General features: G+C 43.4%; 1 protein-coding gene across 3 annotated transcripts in view; it reads left to right on the forward strand.

The window, feature by feature from the left end:
- Window positions 1-16,465, forward strand: part of MTHFD1 (methylenetetrahydrofolate dehydrogenase, cyclohydrolase and formyltetrahydrofolate synthetase 1) — a 92,575-nt gene that overhangs the window by 65,727 nt on the left and 10,383 nt on the right. For all 3 annotated transcript variants that reach the window (XM_068101831.2, XM_068101830.2, XM_068101832.2), the window contains 7 exons: window positions 2,324-2,464; window positions 4,333-4,401; window positions 4,609-4,720; window positions 6,955-7,136; window positions 8,954-9,054; window positions 10,500-10,677; window positions 10,783-10,890. In XM_068101831.2, coding sequence (XP_067957932.1) covers window positions 2,324-2,464; window positions 4,333-4,401; window positions 4,609-4,720; window positions 6,955-7,136; window positions 8,954-9,054; window positions 10,500-10,677; window positions 10,783-10,890 — 891 coding nt within the window. The remainder of the gene's footprint in view (window positions 1-2,323; window positions 2,465-4,332; window positions 4,402-4,608; window positions 4,721-6,954; window positions 7,137-8,953; window positions 9,055-10,499; window positions 10,678-10,782; window positions 10,891-16,465) is intronic.

Raw genomic sequence — 16,465 nt, forward strand, 5'->3', positions numbered from 1 at the left:
AAATTATAACATTGTACTTAGGCTGCTAATTTGTAGAGTCTCAGTATGTGGCTACACTACAGGAGTAATCAAGTACTGGTGTAACCAGTGGAGTGTTTGTAGAAGCTTGAAGCAGTAATTGATGAAGTGTAAATGAGGCAGTGATGTCGGGATTGTTATGTGACTAGGACGTGCCCGTACGTGGGTGCCCGTTCCTTGCCAAAAAAAAAAAAAAAAATGTCTTCGCCCATGCATGCATGGGCGTGCCCATGGGCCCATGGGCGTGCCCGTAAGTGCGTGATGTGACCGTACAATGAATGTATCGTCCCGACGCCGCAGCTCGGATGGCGCTGCAGTTAATCGGGCCTGTATCGGCAGAGTTATTATAAACGTGTACTACAATCGATCGTACCTTACAGCGTCTGCTCGCCACGTTCACGTCGTCACTATGACTATCCGTAAGTCCGGAAGTGACGTCCTCATTTGACTGTCCGGAAGGTCGCATATCGCAGTTACGATGAATCGCAAATTAGTTTTAATTAGTTTTAAAACATAGTTTAACGCCAACATAGTTTGCCAACGTGAAATAAATGAATACGCTCTCAAATGTGCCGTCCGAGGCAGAGTCTGTTCGCCACGTTCGGCACACGTGATAGCTCGCTGCTCTCTGATTGGTTGAATCGTTTTTTGGACAAAGCTCGGTAACTACTTCTCCGATTAATATGAAACCTTGAAAAGGCACATCCTCGGGTCCCCAGCAATATACCTGGCAAGTTTCAAGTATATCGGACCCGTGGTTGTCGAGAAACAGCGGTCACAGACAAACAAACACACAGACACACAGAGATTACTGGAATTATAGATAGATGGCAATACTGTTAGCTGCTCTCTAAACCAACATCATCCCATATCTTGTTTAGGACCTTTTTTAGACTGTATTTTGTCATCCCTACATTGCCTTTTTAATTTAGCATAAATTTTTTTGTTCACTTGTTATATAGATAACGGTGCACTTTTTGCGTATGTTATATAGAAGAAGAAGCAGGAAAGATAGAAGAATCTAAATGAAAAACCTTCATAGAATAAGTTAAACTTCCGGAAGTTGTCCAACTTGTCCGATAGAAAAAAAAACACTCCCTTGCGGCTCCATTAAAGGAACAGGTGTTTATAGTAGATCACCACAGCAGATTTCAGACGATCACCGACTATGACGACCGAGACACTAAAATCGAAATACCGTAATCCGTAGCGAGCAGGGCTCCCTGGTCCATCAAGCACGGGATGCAGCAGCGGGGAGGGGGTTTATTTTGGTTAACTGCACCCTTTTTACATATTGTTACAGTATATAGATTTACTGTACCATTTGAATCAACTCAAAAAAACAGGTTTGACTAGAGAGTTCATACAACACCTTATCCAACAGTGTTAAAATATATAATTAAATTCAAATAAAATAAAGATTTTAAAAGTCGTATAAAAAATTCCGGAAATTTACCGCTGTTGACACAGTAGCTCTTACACCACCTTATTACCTCCACCACCGAGTCACATCTGTCTGTTAATCTGTCTGTTTGTGAACAGAACATCTCAAAAGGTTGTGGACCGATTGGGACGAAAATTTGGTAGAGAGGTTGAGTATGTGACGAGGATGAAATTATTATATTTTGGTGAAGATCCGGATCCGGATCTGGATACTATAAAAAATTTTAAGGGTTTCGTCACCATTGATAGGGCCAAAAACGATACATAGCATGATATCTCAAAAAGTTTTGGATAGATTATGACAACACAAGGTGGATGAGTTGATTAGGTGACAAGAACAAGCCGATTTGATTTTGGTTCAGGTCTGAATCCAGATTCAGCATATTATTGGGATATAAAGCGTAAACTGTTGAGCCTGATGGAGGTAAGCTTTCTAGCGAGTGCTGTTCTAGTTCAACACGTTGCATTCGTTATTTGTGCCTGTTGTTTGTGTCCTTTATTTCCTTAAAAACAGCAAGTTTCGTGTTTGGAATGGTTTTCAATTTCGTATGATTGCCAGGCAGACCGAAAGTGTACAAATATTGTCTCGCTCCTCTCTGTTCATATGCAATTGTGACAAATTCAGAGCCAAAGCACTGCTAAACTGTAGATTCGTTTTCCGATTCATGTTCCGATTCGTGTTCAAAATATATCATTCAATTAAAATTAAGTTGATCCTTGATCATAAATTGATGTTTGTGGACAGATAGATGGACAGAAGTGAACCGATTGCTTAACCCTGCTTTTCACTTCGTGTGACTTTGCATTGATTGTGTTTGTTTGTAATGAGCTGTAATACTCAGGTTAATCTATTTGTGACCAGACCCAGTTTGACATATCCGTGGCAAGTGAGGTAATGGCAGTGCTGGCATTGGCCACCTCAATGGAGGACATGCTGAACCGTCTTGCCGCCATGGTCGTGGCAACGAGCTGCAGTGGAGAGATGATAACCGCTGAAGATCTGGTAAGCATACTTTTTAAGTGGTGAAGCCTCTTCAATATTTGGCTATGTCCTTCTGGATACAAGTCCATCAATCTGTCAAAAAGTAAGAAGAACCTTTCTAACACTCCATGTTTAATTATAGATGGTTCTAAAGGGTAATTCTCTAAAGGGTAATTCTAAAGGGTTCTAAAAGGGTAGTTCGGAAGGGTTCTAAATGGTGATTCTAAAGGGTGATTCTAATGAGTAACTCTAAAGGGTTCTAAAAGATAATTCTAAATAGTTCTAAAAGGTAAAGGGTAATTCTAGAGGGTTCTAAAGGGTAATTCTAATGGGTTTCGTTAGTTTCTAGGCTTTGCGTATTTCATATTCAAAATGCCAAAATGAACTGCTTCCCTTGGACACGTCAATTATTATTATTATTTTTTATTATTATTATTTTTTTATAACTTGAAATACCATTTTGATTCACAAGTTCTGATTTGTTCTGAAGTGATGATGTACGTAGTGTGTTCAAAAAGTATCCGACCTTTATTTTTCGTGCATAAAAAAAAAGAAGCTAGGGAGGCGTTGATTGGTGCACGTATGTAGGCGATCCTAATGCACACGTGTGAATTTTTTCCCACCTGCAGAAGCTGTCATTCGACGGCAGACCGCCGATGAGTGAGGACATGTAAGTGAGCGCCGTCGGATTTTCGTTTTTGACAAAATGACGGAAAAACTTGAACAACGCTACTGCATCAAATTTTGTGTTTTTTGGCCTCGGGGATGTTGGATGCTTCCATTGTGATGACTGCAACTTGGTTTCTGGGTCGTACCCATAAACCCAGGACTCATCGCCAGTGATCACTGTGTTGAGGAAGCTGGGATCGCTGTTCACAGTCTCCAGCATGTCCTGTGCGATCTCCAAACGGAGTTGTTTCTGCTCAATCGTTAGCAGCTTTGGTACGAACTTCGCTGAGATTCTCCTGAAGCCCAAATCCTCCTTCATAATGGAATGAACGGTGTTGAATCTTGCGGATCGTTTCCACTTGGGAATCGCCAAGCTTTACACAAAATTTGATGCAGTAGCGTTATTCAAGTTTTTCCGTCATTTTGTCAAAAACGAAAATCCGACGGCGCTCACTTACATGTCCTCACTCATCGGCGGTCTGCCGTCGAATGACAGCTTCTGCAGGTGGGAAAAAATTCACGCGTGCGCATTAGGATCGCCTACATACGTGCACCAATCAACGCCTCCCTAGCTTCTTGTTTTTTACGCACGAAAAATAAAGGTCGGATACTTTTTGAACACAGTAGTATGTGAGTTTTATTTGATCTTCATGAAGACCCAATCTCTGTCTAAAACAGATTTGGGAAGCAAAAGGAAAATAATTCTAATTGGATAAAGTTTATTTGAGAGTTTGTAGCAAGAACGAGGATGGATTGACAGATGTTCCTCTGCTTGTGACTGCAGCAGAAAAACCTGCAGAGCTCGAAAATGCAACTTCAGTCTTCTTTCCACAGATTGTAAAGCCTGTTGGTTTAGTTACTTCGTTTGGTAGTTGGTTCACTTTTATTTATTTGAAGGGTGCTTAAAGGATCCCTGAGTGGTGCTTTGAGATGTTGGTGCTGCTGCATTTGAGTGTACAGTATGTTTGTTGGCAGTGCTCTGTTTGAGTGTACAGGCTGTTTGTTGGCAGTGCTCTGTTTGAGTGTGCAGTCTGTTTGTTGGCAGTGCTCTGAGTGTACAGGCTGTTTGTTGGCAGTGCTCTGTTTGAGTGTACAGTCTGTTGGCAGCGTTCTGTTTGAGTGCACTGGCTGTTGGTGGTGCTACATTTGAGTGCACAGGGTGTTGGCAGTGCTCTTTGTGGGTGCACAAGGTGTTAGCGATGCTCTGTTCGAGTGTGCAGGGAGTTAGTGGTGCTCTGACCGTGCTCATGAAAGATGCCATCAAACCAAACCTGATGCAGACACTTGAGGTGAGAAAATGGATAGCAGCACTTTTCTCTCTCTCCCTTTTCCTTTCCTTTCCTTTCCTTTCCATGTCTGAGTCTTCCAGTTGCCTGTGTATGCCTTTGTGTACCTCAATACAAAGACTTCCGTTTGTGTGCTATTGCATCTTGGAAGCATCTCATAACCTAGATAGCCATGCCAATATGATATGACTGTGGCTGTACGTGGTGCAGGGTACCCCCGTGTTCGTGCACGCTGGACCATTTGCCAACATAGCCCATGGTAACTCCTCCATCCTTGCTGATAAGATTGCTCTCAAGCTTGTGGGCGAGCAAGGCTTTGTGGGTAAGGTCTATTCCCTTATACATACTGAGTCATAGCACTTTTCCTTTTAATGTCTGATAATCAACTCCCTTTAATAAATAAACTTTGAATTCCATTTAGGAAGTTAAGAGCTAAGGTCAGACATGTCCAAAAATATACAAAAATAGTAATAACTAGAAAGCATCCCAAAATGCAAAGCCCATCCATGTCCGCTTTGTAATCAAAATAAACTCGATGAAAGCAATAGCTAAAAAATATATGTACAGTTGGATCTACACTACATCAGACCTACATATATATATGTACAGTTGGGGGATACATTCCTGGAAAATGTCGTGAGAGGGGGCGAATGAGGGGCATTGTTTCAATAGGAAAAGGGGGGAAAGGTTCCTGGTGGTTCCTGACTCGTAGAAACTCCCACGAATGTCGAGGCGCTGTTGCAATGGGGAAAAGGTGGGAAACTATTTGCACTAATAGATGTGGTGGTGTGTTTTCATTCTGCACAGTAACTCGCAGGGGATGACGTGTTACTACACAGCTTGTGGGATATCCCGCAAAGCTAGGTTTACAGTGCCAACGGTGGGACATCCTGCGAAGCTCGCTTATAGCGTGGCTAAAACATTTTTATATGGACGAGAAAAGCCATGAAAACGTGAAGCACACTGCTGCAAATCTAGAAGCAGGCCATGCTCGTGGCTTGTGGAGGAATATCTTTTTTTGAGTATGTCCAGCTGCTTTGTGCATGGCTGGTGGAAGATGTGTTTTAGAACTGTTATGCTCATGGCTCATGGAATTTTTTCCCGCAAAAAATTGCAAATATGCAGGACATAGGGCCGTGAATATAGAAGCAGGTTGCAATTTATCAACCCAGATACACAGAACCCGCGAATGTTGGGACCACGAATCTTGGGGTCCGACTGTGTGTGTGTATATATATAATATATATATATATATATTATACATATATATATATATATATATATATATATATATATATATATATATATATATATATATACATATATATATATATATATATATATATATATATATATATATATATATATATATATATACATATATATATATATATATATATATATATATATATATATATATATATATATATATATATATATATATATATATATATATTTACCATTGAGCTGTAGTGCATCTGTCCAGGCCATAACCTTTTTACCCTCTTGAGCTTTTGTCATAAAATCTTCAACAAACCTTTATTATCAGAAAATGGAGAACACAAATGAATAAAATGTAGAAAAAAATAAATATATATATATATATATGTAGAAAAAATATATATATATATATATATATATATTTATTTTTTTTCTACATTTTATTCATTTGTGTTCTCCATTTTCTGATAATAAAGGTTTGTTGAAGATTTTATGACAAAAGCTCAAGAGGGTAAAAAGGTTATGGCCTGGACAGATGCACTACAGCTCAATGGTAAATAAACTAGAACACTCAGTGGAGCACATACCTTTGGCAGGCTGAACATTTTACGTTTTGAATACCACTGATAGGCCAGATCTAGAAACGGACCTGGACCAAAATCTAATTAGCTTGTTCTTGTCACCTACCAAACTCATCCATCTAGTTTTGTCATAACTCGTCCACAACTTTTTGATATATCATGCTATATCTTGTTTTTGGCCCATCTCCCAATGGTGAGGAATCACTTTTAAAAAATTAAAAAGTTCTCGTATCTGGATTTGAATCTTCACCAAAATTGAATCAATTCGTCCTTGTCACACACCCGACCTGTCAACCAACCAAGTTTCATCCGAATCCACCCACAACTTATGAGATATCCTCCTCACAGACAAAAAAGAGGCAGACAAACAAGGGTGGAAACACAATGTCCATCTGTCCGTCCTCCTTTGGTGACAGAAGTAATAATAATAATCTTTTCAATTTTTCTTGGTCCTTCCTCATTGAAGAACCATCTTTTACCGTTTATGTTACAATAGTTCCAGTCGCAATCATTCTGCAAAACGAAATATATAAAGTTTGAAATAAATATTTTGAAGGAATGCTTCATACATTAGACAATGTTCCCTCACAGTGATAGCATTACTTAATTTGTAACATATTTACTCAGATAGGTGAAGACCGTTTTTACACATGTTTAAGCTTGCATATGGTTGTATGAGAGATGGACAGTTGGCAGTGCTTTGGAATATTACTTCAACTCTAAACTGTGGCTTTTTCTCTAAATGCCATGGCAGTGACCGAGGCTGGATTCGGCGCCGATATCGGCATGGAAAAGTTCTTTGACATAAAGTGTCGTGCTTCGGGCCTGCGTCCCAGTGCCGTGGTGCTAGTGGCCACCATTCGTGCCCTCAAGATGCATGGTGGTGGCCCTGCTGTGGTGTCTGGACAGCCCTTAGCACAGGCTTACCGTGAGGAGGTAGGGTATCGACCTGTGCATGTTTAGAACAGAATGTTGTTACGGACTCGGGGTTTTGGGGTTCACCACGAGGGGGACCTCTTGGACTCTTCGCGACATCCGGCCCTGCAGGCTGCCGCACTGCGGATAAGTCCACGGCCTGTCGGGTTGTCAAGCAACTACGGGTTGCCGATTAATACCGCCAAACCTGGTAGAGTCCTTGCTCTTTTACAAACGCATTACCTTTCCGGTGGGTTGGCAATGCCAATTGAGGTGTGTACCCTCAGTGCGTACCCATATATTTATGTACGGCCGAGCGGAACCGTGAAGACGCACTGGCCAATCAGGGAGCCAATCGGTGGAGTAGAACTTCCCGTCAATCTAGTCTTACACACTAAGTCAAGCCAATATGTGGAATGAGATGAAATGGGCAGGATGGAAAACGATTTACCAAATCAAACAAGGCAAGTATTTAAAGGCACATTAAACAATCATGAAGAACGTATGTACAGGCACATTAAACGGTCCAGAAAAACACAGAAGAGCAGATTCTAACACTTAGCACTTGTTCTGCTTCTATAGTCTTACTGATTTAGCTAAACACAGCACATGCCGCCAACAGAATCATTCCGAGGAAACGTAGATATGAAGGGAAGAAGACAAAGAGGCAGAGCAAGGCATTGCGTCAGCCTTTGACTCACATCAGCATGCGTCGACGGACGTGTGTCAAATCATTGACAGCTTTTTGGAATTGTGATGCTCTTTGTGAGTCTAGGTGGACAAATTTAGAATCATTGAAGGGAAACCAAGAGACAGATGTGTACATCCGTCATGGAGCTATCTCCCCATGCTCGAGACCTATAAATGTGGTTGTGTGTGGTGCTGTGTGAGAGTGTTCATAAAGAAAGAAAGGGAATTTGTAAAGAATAACGGGTGTGTACCCAATATGGACATGATGAATGTTTGGAAGATAATTTGGGGAAGAGAAGGAACCAAATTGAACTGTGCTATGAGTTGATTGGCAACCACTGTATTCAAGCCATGGCAATGAATAAAAGGATTAAAAGAAGAATTAAGTAAGAACAGGAGGATAATTGAAGAGGAGGAAGAAGCCCTATCTAAAAACCTACACAACGCATCTGCCCCATTTCCCTTTAGACAACGGGTGCGGGCCTATCTGTACACACATATTAACAGTATAACTGACTCTTCGGGAGCTTTACGTGTCATGGATGTTGGTTTCCCTGGGGGCCGGTTTCTTAACCATCACAATACTATATATCGACCTCTTCCTTCCCACCCACCCCTGACCTTCCCCGTCCACAACTTTTTTAATATCATGCTATACATCGATTTTGGCCCTATCTCTCATTGGTGAAGAATCACTCAGAAGAATTTTTTTTAAATCACCAAAATAAAATAAATTAATCCTTGTCATACAACCAACCTGTCCACCACGTTTTGTCCTCGTATGTCCTTAACTCCTCTCGGTATCTTGCTCTACTCTACTCCAGGAGAGTGGCACAGCTAATCTCTGATCCACATTTGAGTTGGTAACATCTTTTTCAAAGACATCTAATGACTACAGCAGTTGAAAGAGGTTTACTGCAAATGGGCACCATCTTGTAATTGCTTAAAATAGTTGATGTTACAGTGTGCGTGGCAATTTCAGCAACTGGAATTGATTTAAAAAAAAAAAATCACTCCTGTATTTCCGGCCTAACAATTACGAAACAATTATTTTGCAAAAGAGTTGTTTCGGTGAAAAGTTATTCTAACTCTTGTCATTTATCCTGAAGATAATGCCATTGGTTGACTGTATGATTGTATATCTGTAGAACTTGGACCTGGTGGAACGTGGCTGCTGCAATCTTGTAAAGCAGGTGGAGAATGCGCGGCTGTTTGGCATTCCTGTGGTTGTGGCTTTGAATACCTTCTTGTAAGTAGGCAGGAAGACTCATCTTCTTCATGCTAAACATTAGATATTGCTATGTTTGTGGGGGTAATCAATGAAATACCTTAGTTGAGAAAGAATTGTGTCGATTAGAATGCTCCGAGTGTCACGTAGAGGAATCTCGATGTAGCTAAGTCGGCCGTCTGTCCAGGTAAGAGCGTTTGCACGTTGCCATAAGGGGTGTGGCTTTGTGTTAAGTAATTCTTGGGCTTAAAGATTAATTCCCCAGTGTGTAATTTACCCCTGTGATCTTCCCTCCGTCTTTATTACGATCAAAAAGCCTGCCAAACAACAACTATAACAAATGGCTCCATTCGCTCACAACGCCGCCAGGGCTAACCAACACCCAGCACATTTGCCGATCGTGCCAGTCAAGCCCCGCCTCACTGCCTTCAACGTCATGCGAACATTCGGAGAGATATTGGACTCCGCCCCCCGACGACTCCGCTCTGGCTTTCGTGATTGGTGGAGGCGCGATGGATGATGGGATAGCGCTCGGTGATTGGACAGAGTGTGACGTCAGCGGTCGAATATTCGAGAGCTGAAGGGAAAAAAAAGACGCGTCTCGCCATCTTGCTCTCTCTCTCTCTCTCTCATTCTCGCTCTCGTCTCGAGTGGACGCTGTTGTCTCGGGTGCGCTGGTGAAGAGACGTGTCAGGGCTTTGGGTCTTTTGCAACGTGGAAGGAGGAGGTGTTGGTTGATGGTGGTGCTTTGTGGAGAATAAGGGGGTCGCTAATGAAACAAAGAGGGATACTGCCTGCTTGCCTCACGCCGGCGGCTGGCTACGGGCGGGGTTCTGCGCCATCTTGTGCGCTTCCCACGCGGTGACTCTGGTTCGACTACCAACAAGCCTTTACCAGCCATTTGGGGATGCGAAGCTAAGTGCCGGCCGGCAATAAACTAAATATCATTGATTTTTACTTTCGTTTTCCCCTTGTTTGTGTACGAGTCTGAGTGGAGACGTCTCAAATTAGGAAATAGGTTTTTACCTCACATTCACTTTAATTGCTTGCATTATTTTCATGAAATAATTATTTGTGACTTTCATTTATTGTCTTGTTTCGTTTCTTCGTTTGTGGGTTCGGATTAACCATGTGTGTTCCGGATTAGATAAGGCTCGGGCCTTCCCGCGTGCGCCAAAGATAATCCCGCCAGGGTTCGGAGTATACCTCGGAGTTAAAGCTCATTACGGCTATCCGTCAGCCCGGGGATGTTAATCCCCAGCGACGTGACAATATGATATGAATAGTACTGGCCCAATTCCCCTACCTCATGTGAAATGGAAAATTAACAGGTCAGTACCTTCAATGAGATATAGTTCCAGCTTTGCATTATGCCATCAAGGAAAGTGCCACAACTACCCTTCTTGTGGTCGTTAATGTAACGTGTGCTTAACTAATCCCCATTCAATTCTCCCTGTTTCACGTAGAACGGACACTGACAATGAGCTCGCTCTTGCGGCTCACATGGCACGCGAGGCTGGAGCAGCTGATGCAGTGAAGTGCACGCACTGGGCCGATGGCGGTCAGGGGGCCATCCTGCTTGCGCAGGCTGTCTGTCGAGCCTGCGAGGCCCCTAGTTCATTTCGCTTCCTTTATGAACTGAAGGTGAGCGGTCTTTGGATAGACGTGGATGGCAGTTGCTCCGGTCGGGCTTTGCTAGTTTTGCCATCTGACACCGGTACCTTGGTTGTTCTGATTGTGTGTGTTCAGCTCCCTTTAGAGGATAAAATCAGGAAGATTGCCAGGGATGTGTATGGAGCTGCGGACATAGAGCTATCACCATTAGCACAGGACAAGATCAACATGTACTGCCAGCAGGTGAGTGTGATTTGCTGTATCTTTCTGGTATTCCTTTGACTCTTATCTTTTTTTTTTCTTCTTCTTTTTTAATGTTGAAGGCTCCAGTCACGGACTATATAGTCCTCATTGAGGCCAGGCCTTAAATAAAAGAGCCGCATTGACAGAAAAGTAAAGAAAGAGAGAAGAGTTTTTGAGAAAGTAAAACATCTGCTTTTTGAAAAGGTGAAGGTCGTAAGTGTTTCGAAAGACATGGGAAGGTAAAGAGTTCCAGAGTTTGGCAGTGGTGGGGAAGAAACAAACATCATAACGGCCCACCCTTGAGTTGCCAATGGCCACACAATAATCATGTGATGTAGTTAGTGGCTTGTTAAGTATTGCGTGGTCTCGCTAATGGTGGAGGTACACAAGCAGCAAGTTATTGGGAGCAGAAACTGAAGTAATATCTGTCGAAAAGAGAAAGTGAACCAAGATTGCGGCGTAGTTCGAGCGGGTTCGAGTTTTGGAGGTCAGAATGGGAGAGTTGATAAGTCAGATTACTTTGGATTCAATTCTGACCAGTAAGTATGTGGAGCTAGAACCTCCCCAGATGTGAGAGCAGTACTCTATACAAGGAAGAATCAATCCTTTATATAGTTGAAGCAACTGTGAGAGAAGAAGAATCTTCAACACCTGAACAGGATTCCTTATTTCTTCGACGCAGACTTAGCTCTTTGTATAATGTGTGGATTCCAGGATAAATTTGATGTTAGGGTAATACCTAGTAGGTTTATTGTATCACATGGTGTAATTTTGGAGCTTTCAAAGGAGATTGGAGAGTTGAGAGAAGTTTTAGAGAGATAGAGATAGATAGAGATAGATAGAGATCGAGGAAGAAATAATTGAAAGAGGTGGCTGTGATGAAACGAGATGCAGATCAAGTGAGGGAAGATGGGGAAAATGGGGCAGATGGGAAAAACATAGAAGAATGTAATGTCGAGTCATTAGCATACGGGTGCATTTGATTATTTGTAGAAGAAAGAAGGTCATTGATACAAAGAAGGAAGAGTGTTGGAGACAGGACAGAACCCTGAAAGACACCGCTGTTGATGGGGAAGAAAAGGGAACCATTAACAATGTTGAACCATTAACAATTATGGAGAAAGAGCAGTTGGAGAGAAAGCTCGATATGAGCAAGCAGAGTGAAAGAGAAGAGCTCTACTGTAGATGGTCTGTCTGATGTGATGCTCTCTATTTTGAGTTTACTGCCTCATTGAGTGGTGGCTTGTAGGTCACTAATAATGTACCATCACCAACAACCACTACTCCCGGGTATATTAACAATGTGGATTGTGTGGAAATTACACGAGGAACTGTACTGTGCAGCTGAACCCTTCCACGTTTTTTTTTTTCTCGGCCCAGATTCCCATGTTTCTTCCTCCCTCGTTCCCACCCGAAGGCCTTAAAATAATGATGTTGTTGCCAGAAACATTGCCAAAAAAGGCCTGAGTTAGTTAGTCAGAATGTTTTGTTTATTTTCTTTTTTACTTTCTCACTTGCTCATTTTGTTTAGGAAGCTGCTTGAAAAGGATTTAAAGCATGGCGATTTCAGAGTGGACCCAGTTAAAGCCAGCTTAACCTCTTATTCAAACATTCCGAGGGCATTCCATGCAGTTTGATTCGAAATGGCGCAAATGTCGGTGGATTGTCGGCATATTAATTATCGACCGATTTGTTGGGTGACAAATGTCGGCCAGTACCCTTGCAGGCAAAGCAATAGCTTTTGTTACTTTTGAAAATGGAAGATTTTTCTAGTATATTGTGCGTTAACACTTAACGAAATGGTAGAGTTCGTGGTCCGACAAAATGCTATATATTTTTGAGGTCAAAAGGTCAACATTGGCCAAAGGTCAACCACTTTTTTCAAGTTTCTAAAATCCTCAATTTTCATCCGATTGACTTGAAATTTGAATAGGATTTTCATATCGGCTAACTGAATTCAACCACCAACTATTTTTGACATCAACTTAGGTCATAAGGTCAACATAGGCCAAAGGTAAACTGCTTTTTTCAAATTTCTAAAATCCTCAATTTTCATCCAATTGACTTGAAATTTAATAAGTATTTTCATATCGGCTTACTGAAACCAACCACCAACTATTTTTGAGGTCATCATAGGCCAATAGGTCAACATAAGCCAGATTTCTAAAATTGTCAATTTTCATCCGATTAACTTAAACTTTAAAGACGATTTGCATAGCAGGTCACTGAATTCAGCCACTAATTTTTTTTTGAGGTCAAAAGGATGCTCTACGAAGTGCCATTCTACTCTGTTCTGTTTTGTCAAGTGTCGCTCTGAGTGATTTTTCATTCTGTTTGTTACTCGCAAAAAATCTAAGATTTTTCAAGTATATTGGTTGGTCTTGTGTGTTATTCTGTCTGTCTGTCTGTTTGTTACTTGGCCAAAAAAAAAAAAATTTAACACGTAAGTTGATCACTCCGGTTTGTGTGTGTTTGTCTGTCCTCTCACTTATATTTGCCTACAAGTCACAATTTTAAACCGATCTTCATGAAACTTCACCAAATGGTAGAGTTTGTGGTCCTACAAAATCCTATATATTGTTACAGACGCGGTGGTGGATGTTAGTTTACCGAGCGGTTTTGGTATGACCACGTCTGCACAAGTTACCCGATTATACCCGAACGTTGACTAATCGCGCTACGCTAGATCAATGAAGGAAAAGACACACGGCTGGGATTAAAATGACGCGACACCAGGGATACGGTTCTCAAGACCTCCGGAGGAGATTATATTCGTTCGGAAGGTCAGATTACAGGGACGAGAGGTACAGCATAGAAAGACAAGCACTTAGACACAATCTTATATTAACCCCAACAGACGACAGATAAACGGGACAAAAGGCTGACTCACACGGGGATTGATGGCTAGGAAAGGCAGGATCGATGGCTCCAGGTGCACCTGGGCTCAGGGACAGGGTACTGTACGGTCCAGTAGATGCAGGAGGTTTCACAGCGCTCGAGGTGGCGTCTTGTCGTCTCAAGCTGGGGGCGCATCTGACGTCACATCCGGTGAGTCGCTTCGTATATCCGGCGGGGAGTGACACGCCCTCGGCTCGTTAGCTCCGCCTCGTGGAATCGGCACGTTGCTTCTCATTGGGTGCGTGCGGGGGGTTTACCAGGCTCCGCCCTTGACGAGGAGCTGACAGCCAGCCCCTTCGTGGTAACCCCGTGGAGCGCATGGTCATGGCGGCTAACCGAGCTGGTGGGAGGACGCACACTCCCCCCGCGCAGCGTCGTTGTTGTTGTTGTTGTTTGGGGAAGAAGATGGAAGGAGGTATGGGAAAGGTCCTAAACTCACTACTGGTGCCATATAATCACATTCTGGTGCAACGAAGAGTCATAATTAATGGAAACGAGTCCTTAACTGACATAGACTAAGAATAACTAGCAAGATGTCCGAAAGTTGTCTACGTGTGATGCGGTGGACCTGGGCACGACATTTAATGGGGGAAAAAGGGGAAGGTCGGCTCTACTGATTGTTGTTTACAGACAATGGGACTAGGGAATGGGGGATTGGGGATAGTTGGGGAGTATTGGGGAAATAGGGGAATATTTACAAGCGGATATGGAGGCCAAATTCCATATTCGCAACATTGCACCCTTCTCTACCCTCGGGGCGTCCCGACCCGATAAATTTTTACCTACTTTAGTGTGGCACGCAATGTAGTTCCCTCTACTATTAACTCTACCCTGAGTGCGACAGTTTTACAGATATTCACAAATGAGTAAATATGTCCCCCTGCGACGTTGCACCCTTCTCCTCACAGAAACACACCCACAGGATAACCGAATCCGGAAAGAATCCTCAAACTAAACATACAGCCGGTAGGGAGCATTATTTACACAAGACTACGCTGATATTTACACTACGATCCAGGACCTGTTTTTGGAGGAACACATGCAGATGTTATGCATAGAGAGAGTACGCATACTAGCATCGATACACCAACCCACGAGTGCTCTGTGGCCTACGGCCTTTAATAATGTGCAGAGCACCCCTTCCAAGCATCAAGCACCACCCCATCACACAGTGAGCACCATCCGGTGCACCAATAAAGTGTCTATAAATCATTGTGTGGTGTCGCAGCCGGCCGTTGTTCTGCCGCTGGTCTTGCCTTCGTGTGGTGCACTTGGCGTTCTTACTTCCTTAGAAAAATAAAGAAAGGCGCCAACCGCGTCCATTTCTTTATTGTGGCCGTCAGGGGGCCAACTGTTAGTGGTTCACCTTGTATGGCATAGGTGCCACGTTGACCCATAGGTCCATCCATGGGTGGTGCTTGGCCGCAAAAGAACTGCGGTCCATTGTGGGTGGCCACAAACATTGCGGTCCATATGGTGTATCGATCCAAGCAGCAAGCAGCGAAAGTGCAGGCCCACAACTGCGTAGCCAGCACCGCTCTCTCCTCTCTCTCTACCCCAAAGCCAGATCCTCGGAGGTGGGAGACAAAAGAAGCAGACAAGTGAGTAAGGTGGTAAGGGCGCAAAAGTGCACGCAATGCAAGGTAATGCACACTGGGGGCACATGGGAACCAGGTGAGACAGGTACGTTCCTACCGTACGCTCCCCCCCCCCCCCCCACCAGGTAACCTACATGGCCCCTCCCTTACCCCTTACTGTATCCACAAAACACAACACTACCCATAAACATCTACTTTACAAATCAACAAACATCCCTACTGTCTTCCCCGTTCCTCCCATATACCAAATTCGTCTTCTCTCCCTCCTAACCAATCAAATTTGCCATTTTCAACTCAACATCATAATTTGCCATCTCCAACTCAACATCATAATTTGCCATCACCAATTCATCATCAGTCCCTCCTAAGGAGGGAGAGATGGAATCACCCCAATGTCTCATCCACGTCGTGATGCGTCTCACAAATCCACACAGCAATTCTCATTTCTGCAACACAAACAAAGAAAACACAGGTGTGGAGTCATCATCATCACCACAGGCAAGTGGCTGCGTATGGTGCGACAGGTTCATCAATCCTAACTATTTCCTAAATGACTTTAACAACTTTACACTACCCGGGGTCTTTCTCCGGCCAAACCATTGGCCCTCTTACACTATGGGTTCTAAAAACCAATTCCCATTGGCCAAACTGTGGTGCTTTTCAATTTGGGGTCTCACTCCCCCGATTCATCTCCCGGTGCCCTCGCACAATTTCTGGGCTGTGGCGTGTACCTCTCCCAGTGGGTCTACCCACCTGCACACCTCCACCACTGCAGTTGCCTCCGAGCTTACCTGCTCCTTACCCTAACCTAACTACCTGGGGAAGGCCCTCTGGCACTCTCCCCACTCGGTGCCCTCTCTGGCACGGGGCTGCCCGATCCACACCCGGGATCCTCAGGCACCCACTCACAACTACCGGCTCCCAGAGCCCACCTGCGGCCTCACCTGGCCGACATCCTCACAGTGGTGGAGTGCCCAACCAACTACACACACTAACAGGCTACACGCCCAGCCATTTCCACGACACTAATGCACCCATTCACAACACCATTCTGCAACCGCACCACAGATGCCAATATC

Source organism: Myxine glutinosa, chromosome 11, assembly GCF_964187855.1.
Source record: "Myxine glutinosa chromosome 11, kmMyxGlut1.1, whole genome shotgun sequence".
In the NCBI taxonomy this organism is placed as follows: domain Eukaryota; kingdom Metazoa; phylum Chordata; class Myxini; order Myxiniformes; family Myxinidae; genus Myxine; species Myxine glutinosa.